We start from the raw sequence: 8,039 nt of genomic DNA on the forward strand, positions 1-8,039 counted from the left end.
GGCCCCATTGAGAAAAACGCCGTCCCGCCGGCGCGGCCCGATATAAGGGCGGGAGCGGCCGGGCCGCCGGGACACTCGGGGACAGCGGCACCTCCGCTCTGACACACCGCCCTGCCCTCCCGGCCACCCATCCTTCCATCCATCCGCTGCCCAAAGCCATGGTCAACCTGCGGGTGTGCGCGCTGGACTGCGAGGCGCTGCGGGCGCTGCTGCAGGAGCGCGGCGCGCAGTGCCTGGTGCTGGACTGCCGCTCCTTCTTCTCCTTCAACGCCGCTCACATCCGCGGCTCCTGCAACGTCCGCCTGAGCACCATCGTGCGGCGCCGCGCCAAGGGCGCCCTGGCTCTGGAGCACGTCGTGCCCAACGAGGAGCTGCGCGCCCGCCTGCGCCAGGGGCTGCTCCACACCGTGGTGCTGCTGGACGAGCGCAGCGCCGACCTGGAGATGCCCAAGCGCGACAGCACCATGCTGCTGGCGCTCGGCACGCTCTGCAGGGAGGCCCGAGGTGCTCGCATCTGCTTCCTCAAGGGTGAGTGTCCCGGGGGAAAGCGGGCAGGGCGAGCCTGATGGTTTTCCCGGCCGCACAGCGCTCACCCCGCTCCCCTCTCTCCGCACAGGAGGTTATGAAGCTTTCTCCTCCGCCTGCTCCGAGCTGTGCACCAAGCCCGCCGCCCCCGCCGGGCTCAGCCTGCCCCTGAGCGCCAGCCCCGCGCCCGGCAGCGCCGATTCCAGCTGCAGCTCCTGCGGGACCCCGCTCTACGACCAGGTGAGCGCCGGGGGGACGGGGAGAGGAGCGGGCACCCGGGTGATGCCCCCCGCCGGGCACCCGGCTGATGCCCCCGCCGGGCACCCGGTGATGCCCCCGCCGGGCACCCGGGTGATGCCCCCGCCGGGCACCCGGGTGATGCCCCCGCCGGGCACCCGGGTGATGCCCCCCGCCGGGCACCCGGGTGATGCCCCCCGCCGGGCACCCGGGTGATGCCCCCCGCCGGGCACCCGGGTGATGCCCCCCGCCGGGCACCCGGGTGATGCCCCCGCCGGGCACAGGGCGGGGGGTGACCGGTGTTTTTCCTCTCTGTTTGCAGGGCGGGCCCGTGGAAATCCTGCCGTTCCTGTACTTGGGAAGCGCCTATCACGCCTCCCGCAAGGACATGCTGGACGCTTTGGGGATCACGGCGCTGATCAATGTCTCGGCCAATTGTCCCAACCACTTCGAAGGGCACTACCAGTATAAGAGCATCCCCGTGGAGGATAACCACAAGGCGGATATCAGCTCCTGGTTCAACGAGGCCATCGATTTCATCGGTAAATAAAGCTCTCTTTGCAATCCCTGCGTTTTCTGGGTTAATGTCCCCCTGGGAAAGTGATTTTTGGCGTGGTTTTTCCCCCAGTAAATCCTCCACTTGAGGAAGGTACACTCGGAGAACATTTCCATTATGTTTAATTCTACTCACAGGCATAATCTGAGCTCTGTAAAGCTGTTTGAAATCTTGACTCAAGAGGCACTGGTCTTGCAGAAAAGAGTGAATTTAAGCGGATCAGTATTGAAGTAATCTTGCAAGGCTGCTGAAGTGACCTGGAGGAGCTATTAGTATAATTGGAATTGGAGCCCGGAGTGAAAATAGCCGCTTTCCTCAGGACAAAGGCTCCCTTTGTCTCAAAAGCTCCGGGTGCACCTATTAGGCTAAGGAAGGGATGGATTAAAGAAATGTAAAACAGCAGTCTGTGCTTTTTTTTTCCCACCTCTGGAAGCAGCGGGACTCGTTTGCTAACCCCGTGTGCTTTGATTCTTTCAGACTCGGTGAAGAAGGAGGGAGGAAGGGTCTTTGTGCACTGCCAGGCTGGCATTTCCCGCTCCGCCACCATCTGCCTCGCTTATCTCATGAGGACCAACAGAGTCAAACTGGACGAGGCCTTCGAGTTTGTCAAGCAGAGGAGGAGCATCATCTCCCCGAATTTCAGCTTCATGGGGCAGCTGCTGCAGTTTGAGTCGCAGGTCCTTGCCCCCAACTGCTCAGCAGAAGCCGGGAGCCCTGCCATGGCAGTGTTGGACAGAGGGGCCTCCACCACCACAGTCTTCAACTTCCCTGTCTCCATCCCGGTTCACACCACGTCCAGTGCTTTAAACTACCTTCAGAGCCCCATCACTACTTCCCCCAGCTGCTGAAAAAGCAGGTGAAGAAGGTGGCCAGGACTCAGACTTGCTGTCTCAGAAGTGCAATAACCACAGGGACAGTGTCGCTCGTGTTTTGTGGGGAGTTGTTGGCGTGTCCCAGAACGGTGTCGTTGAATGGAGAGGAGCTCACCCAATGCCAGAGAAACCAGGTGTTTCTGACTTCTCAACAAATGTCTGGATGTGTGCACAGAGATCAAAGGACACTGGCTCTTCCTGAGCTGTCCCTCCTTGTCTTCTGTCTGTCCTAAGCCTGCTCCATGTTTAGTAGCATGCTCACCAGTATTCCCATTCCTGGACACTTTGAGCAACACTGATGCTGTCCCCTTTTATATGACAGTCCTATTTATTTATTTTTTACATTAGTGCATTGTTGTTGGGTTTTTTTGTTCTTTTTTTTTTTTTTTTTCGCCTTCACAAACGTAAAGTTTCATTTCTAGAGAAACCAAATACCTCAGTATTTTTTGGTACTATAATAATCCTGTGTGTGTATATCTGTCAGCTCTTCTTGTTTCCCAAGCACTGACATGAAAGCACCAGGCGAGTGCTTTTTTTTTTTTTTTTTTTTTTTTTTTTTTTTTTTGAGTTGTCAAGGGTTGTATGTTTGCTGATTTATTTATGATGTGAAATAATATATTTCTTCTTATGAAGACATAGTTTTGTTACATGATTATAACTTTTTTTATACAAACGGAATAAATTATGATATTTCTATTCATCTGAATTACATATTCTTTAAAATACAGCATTTCACAGTCCCAGAACTCATGTGGAAACTCCAGGGTGAAGAGCTGTAATTTTCAACTCTTCTGGCCTCGGGTCTTGACTTGAGAAAAATGGGTTTAAACAACATAATTGACTAGAAACTACTGCAGGTTCTTAACCTGAGCTTTTCTTTGTCCCCGTGTAATTGTGTGCAGTGGCAGAGAGCCAAGGCTGCCTTCTCAGCTGGGAGTGGATTTGGCTGCCCTGATGGCTGTAACAGTTAGAACCAGCTGAGACTTGGGCACTGGGCTACAGTGAATTTAAAATAGTCCTTCTCCTAAGAAGGAGGAATAAGCTTTCTTATTCCCTGTTTACTTTTAATGCTTGAAAGGTTAAGTCTAAAAATTAACCTGTTAGTAACAGATCTCCAAGGCTTGGCACTAAGTCCCAGAATGTTTTTCTTTTTCTGTCCCACCTCCTTAAATCCATTTTGCAACTCAAACTGCCTCTGATGCCTGGAGTGAGGTATTTGGCTGGCTGGGCTATCTCTGTAAACAAATCAGGGCATGACAAGGGATCAGGTAACCAGCAACCCATCGATTTTCTTACCCAGACCCAAATAAATTCTTTCCTGCTGGAGATTATCACTAGAGTGACTTGGATCTGGTCTCTCTGTTGAGGCAATGAGGAAAGTTTGTGTAGCTCAGCCAAGGCCAGACAGGGGAGCTCCAACAACAGCAGCTCTGGGCAGGAGCAGAGTGATGGGCAGCAAAGGGTGTGGGGTTAATGCTGGGTCCTGGGACAGAACTGCACCTCTCATGGGCTCTGTGGGGCAGGACAGCATCCCTGCTCTGACATCCCCTTCCCAGGGAAGCTGGGGGGTGTGGGATGCAGCTGGAAGCTTGATTTCCTAGGCAGGATAATGCTGGTGACAGGGAGAGGGATGCTCTGAGGGAGCAGCAGGACTCTGGGTTTCCCATACTCACTCCAGTTCTTCCATATCTGATATTCAAAGAATCAGATCCAACTTTTGCCCCATCAGAAATGGTTTTGCTGGGGCACACACAGCAGGTTATGACTGTAAAATCAAGGGATTTAAGCTGTTGTGATCCTTGGTGTGCAAAGGTTTCTGTGAGCACAAAGCAGCTGCGCTGTCGTCACGCAGCAAGATGAGCAAAGCACCAGGAACTCCTGCTGCAGTCCTGCAAGTTACCTGGGGGATTAATGGGGCTAAAATCCAGGACTCTCCTCCTCCTCCTGGGAGAAGGTGCCCTTGAAGGACAGGCTGATGCACTGCTGCTTCTGAAGTTCTTCCACGTGAGCTGCCCCTCCAAAGCAGCTCTGGAAGCAGCTCTGTCGTCAGCACTGCACGTCAGCCCTCACCGACTTTCAACCTGACACCAAGGGAGGGGGAAAAATGGAGCAGCTAAAAGAGGAGACATCCCTGGGCACTGAGAAGTGGAGTCAGAAACTCCTCTTTTCCTGAAGCATACCTGAACCTCAAAGTGAATATTCTCCCCAAAACCTGTCCCATGCTGCAAATCCTGCAAAACCCCTTTGTCCATGGAAAATCCCTTGGCATGTCAAACCTGCTCCCATTGCTGTCCTGATTAAATAAAGACTGTCTCTGAATACGTGAGCCTTTTTACACCTGCAGTAAAGGGTGGAACAAACTTTCACCGTCAAAGCAAAGTGGAGCTTGTTCAGTGGAAAAATACAACCTTGGCAGCCCTGGCCGTGCAACTGATAAAAAAAAAAAAAAAAAAAAAAAAAAAAAAAAAAAAAAAAAAAAAAAAAAAATAATCCTGCCTGTTAATCGCAATTCAAACAGAAATCCGCTCTCTGACAGCCGCGGGAGCTTGTTTATGTGTTTCTTGGAACAATAAAACTCATTACCTGGCAGCAGATCAGCTTTTATAACCTAAGCAGGCACCTGACAGAGGGGAGCAAAAGAGAGCTGCTTCAGCACAAAGCCTGCTGTGAGCAGCCAGCCAGGGCAGCGGGGCTGTGCAGGGTCCCTGTGAGCCACCGAGCACTTCCAGCTCCGACATCCGATGCCCTTTCCCAAGTCTTTATCGGGATCCTTCTGCCGTTCCCTGTAATCCGACTCTGACGCTGCCCAGTCTCAGGCTCTCACACTCTTTTTGTGGATGGGATCGCACCCAGATCCCAAACTGCTCCTGGTGTAAAGGGGAGGACTTGGAGGAGAGAGAGAGATCAGAGTGAGGCTGCCAAATGTCACCTCAGTGGGCCAGTTTTGGGGAGATGGATGGGGTCAGCTGGGGGTTTGCTGGGAGAAGTGGGGAGGGAGCAGGATGTCTGGCAAGGTGAGGACCAGAGGAGGAGGATGCCTTGGTGGCACAGCCGGGCTGAACTTTGTGGAAGAATCTTCCCACCCCTTTTTTACTCTCCCAGCTCTGCTGCTTTGTTTGATTGGAATATTACGGCACACAGTTCATCCCGGTTTAGGGCTTTAAATTCCCATTTCTCAGGCTCCAACACAAGCTGGCTGTCCCCCCCTGTGCTGGCAGGATTCAGCTGAAACCTTCCCGTGGTGTCCAATCCCCAGAATCCTGGCACTCAGCAGGCGTGTGCGGGGCTTTCAGTTTGTATAAATCTGTAGCTCTCCAGTTGCATACATCCCCATGGAAACCACGAGGAGTTTCCCCTCGGTGAGGACGGCAGAAACATCACTTCCTGCTGCTGACAAACCAATTTGTCATGAAGTGATAAAAAGGCATGTTTTGTGTTTGCAGGAACTGGCTCGGGGCTTTGTTCCTCCCAAGCCAGAGGCTGCTCACCCGCCCCGAAGGCAAACAATGGCCATTGTGTGCCCAGCAGAGCAGCCATGGGGACACACAGATGAGCCCTCGAGTCCCCAAAATGCCACCAAAACACCCCAAATGGAACACGAGTCATGGCAGCACTTAGCACAGCACCCACAGAGGTGTCCCCACACAGCTCAGGGGTGTCCCTGGCCAGCCCACACTGGGGACACAGCACAGGAACCCTGTGTAATCCCCCAGTAAGATGCAATACTCAGGGGACACAGCCTACCCAGTAACTACATGACAAACAGAGCCGGAGCTCCAGATTAGATGTGTCTTGGGTAATCCCCTTGTCTCAAAGCTTTTGCCTGTTGTAATCAGCACTGGAGAGGTGCAGGGTGTACTCAGGCTTAGGGACTATCCTGAATTAGTCACCCCAGGATCAGCCTCGCAGGGCCACAAGGATGTGTGATGCCATTGCGTTGAGAAAAAAAAAAGAACATTACATCCAGATCACACAGAGGCAAATCTTGTTGGCCTGGTTACCACCTGGGTTTTTTCCTCTGCCTGGCTCCAGGGTAGCAGAAAGGGCACGGGGAGTTGTTTGGAGGTGACGTTTAAGTGCAGTCCATTCCCCAACTCCACGGTCACAGCGGGATGGGGAAGGAGAAAAGGTCGTGGTGTGTGACTGTCAACGTGGTGAGAAATCACACCTCAAACCCCATCTAAACCTATTTCTTATCCTTTTGCTGGTCCAGCAGCAGCGTCTGTGACAGACTCTCAGTGCAGCCAGGGAGACTCTGCCCAGGGCTTTGGCTTCCCCAAATCTGTTCCCATCCAAGGCTGGAGGGAGCTTGGGAAAACAATTAAAACACAGGCTCAAATCCACTCGTGCTGAAAGAACAAATTAGCCCTGAGATTTGTGCTGTGTGTGGCTCCTCACTACACTCTGTTCACTACAGGGCAGAGCCAGAAGCCTCAGCGGATGGGGTTGGCAATCCAGGACTGGCAGGGCACAAATGGGTCCTGTTAGCACCCACCAAGGGTGTGAAAGGTTCAGTGGGACCCAGGTATTAAAGGAGAGACTGAGGAGAGGCAGAATTTTCTGGCATTGCTGGGAGGACTTTGAGCTGCCTGAGGCTGTGGCTCTGAGCACAACTTCCAAGAGATGAACCCAGGTACCTGAGAGGAAACAGCTGAATTGCTCTGCTGCTGGCCTGGGTGAAGAATTTTTGTTTTTGAGAGCTGTTTCCCACTCTGGAAGTGCAGTTGTACAAACCTGTGCCTGTCTGGAGAGCAGTGCCAAGGTCCTACCTGGACCTGACACTGTTAGTCTGGCACACAGCAAGTTGGCTCTGTTATTGTAAGAAAAACAGCCAAAACCAGGGCAGAAAGCAGCTTCAGTTTTTTGTCTTTATATGGTGTGGGTACCCTGTCCTCCAGGTGTGGGTTTAATTTCTGGTTTTCCCCTCACCGTGGGAGTTTTCATTCCCAGCGTTGTGTGGCTGCTCTCCCCGCTGGCTGTGCTGAGCCACAAAAAGGAGCTGGAGGTGGCTGAGGGTCTGGGGAGGTTGAGCTGAGGGGGACTGAGGGCTGAGGGGGGCTGAGGGGGGCTGAGGGTGCAGAGGGCCTGGGAAGGTTGAGCTGAAGGGGGCTGAGGGCCTGGGGAAGTTGGAGTGAGGTTGGGCTGAGGGTGACTGAGGGCCAGGGGTGGCCGAGAGTGGCTGAGAGGGGCTGAGGGTGGCTGGAGGCCCAGGGAGGTTGGGTTCATGGTGGCCGAGGGCCCGGGAAGGTTGAGCTGAAGAGGACTGAGGGCCCAGGGAGGTTGGGCTGAGAGGGGCTGGGGGTGGCTGAGGGCCTGGGGAGGTTGGAGTGAGGGGGGCTGAGGACCCAAGGTTAGGCTGATGATGGCTGAGGGCTCGGGGAGGTTGGAGTGAGGAGGGCAGAGGGCCAGGGAAGGTTGGATTGAGAGGGGCTGAGGGCCCAGGGAAGTTGGGCTGAGGGTGGCTGAGGGTGCAGAGGGCCTGGGAAGGTTGAGCTGAAGGGAGCTGAGGGCCCGGAGAAGTTGGAGTGAGGTTGGGCTGAGGGGGGCTGAGGGCCCAGGGAGATCGAGCTGAGGGGGACTGAGGGCCAGGGGTGGCCAAGGGGGGCTGAGGGTGGCTGAGGGCCCAGGGAGGCTGGGTCAGGGGGAGCTGAGAGCCCAGGGAAGTTTGAGGGAGGCTGAGGGTATCTGAGGGCCCAGGAAGGCTGGGTTGAGAGGGGCTGAGGGCTTGGGGAGGTTGTAGTGAGGTTGGGTCAGTGGTGGCTGAGGGCTCAGGAAGGTTGGGTCAGGGGGAGCTGAGAGCCCAGGGAAGTTGGCCTGAGGGGGGCTGAGGGTATCTGAGGGCCCGGAGA

At 54.4% G+C, this 8,039-nt stretch overlaps 1 protein-coding gene across 1 annotated transcript; it reads left to right on the forward strand.

Moving 5' to 3' along the window:
* Positions 1-55: 55 nt before the first annotated feature.
* On the forward strand, positions 56-2,890 carry DUSP1 (dual specificity phosphatase 1). Its single transcript, XM_083871751.1, has 4 exons — positions 56-528; positions 617-765; positions 1,085-1,304; positions 1,796-2,890. The coding sequence occupies exons 1-4, from the start codon at positions 159-161 to the stop codon at positions 2,164-2,166; spliced, it is 1,110 nt and encodes a 369-aa protein (XP_083727877.1). The 5' UTR covers positions 56-158; the 3' UTR covers positions 2,167-2,890.
* Positions 2,891-8,039: the final 5,149 nt, after the last annotated feature.

The sequence above is a fragment of the Zosterops lateralis genome, assembly GCF_965231275.1.
Source record: "Zosterops lateralis genome assembly, chromosome: 14".
In the NCBI taxonomy this organism is placed as follows: Eukaryota; Metazoa; Chordata; class Aves; order Passeriformes; family Zosteropidae; genus Zosterops; species Zosterops lateralis.

What these genes read in the sequence shown, in the direction of transcription:
- DUSP1 (XM_083871751.1), top strand. Translation starts at nt 159, where the DNA reads ATGGTCAACCTGCGGGTGTGCGCGCTGGACTGCGAGGCGCTGCGGGCG. An exon ending in TCGCATCTGCTTCCTCAAGG is followed by an intron (nt 529 to 616) that starts GTGAGTGTCCCG and finishes CTCTCCGCACAG; the next exon opens with GAGGTTATGAAGCTTTCTCC. An exon ending in GGACCCCGCTCTACGACCAG is followed by an intron (nt 766 to 1,084) that starts GTGAGCGCCGGG and finishes CTCTGTTTGCAG; the next exon opens with GGCGGGCCCGTGGAAATCCT.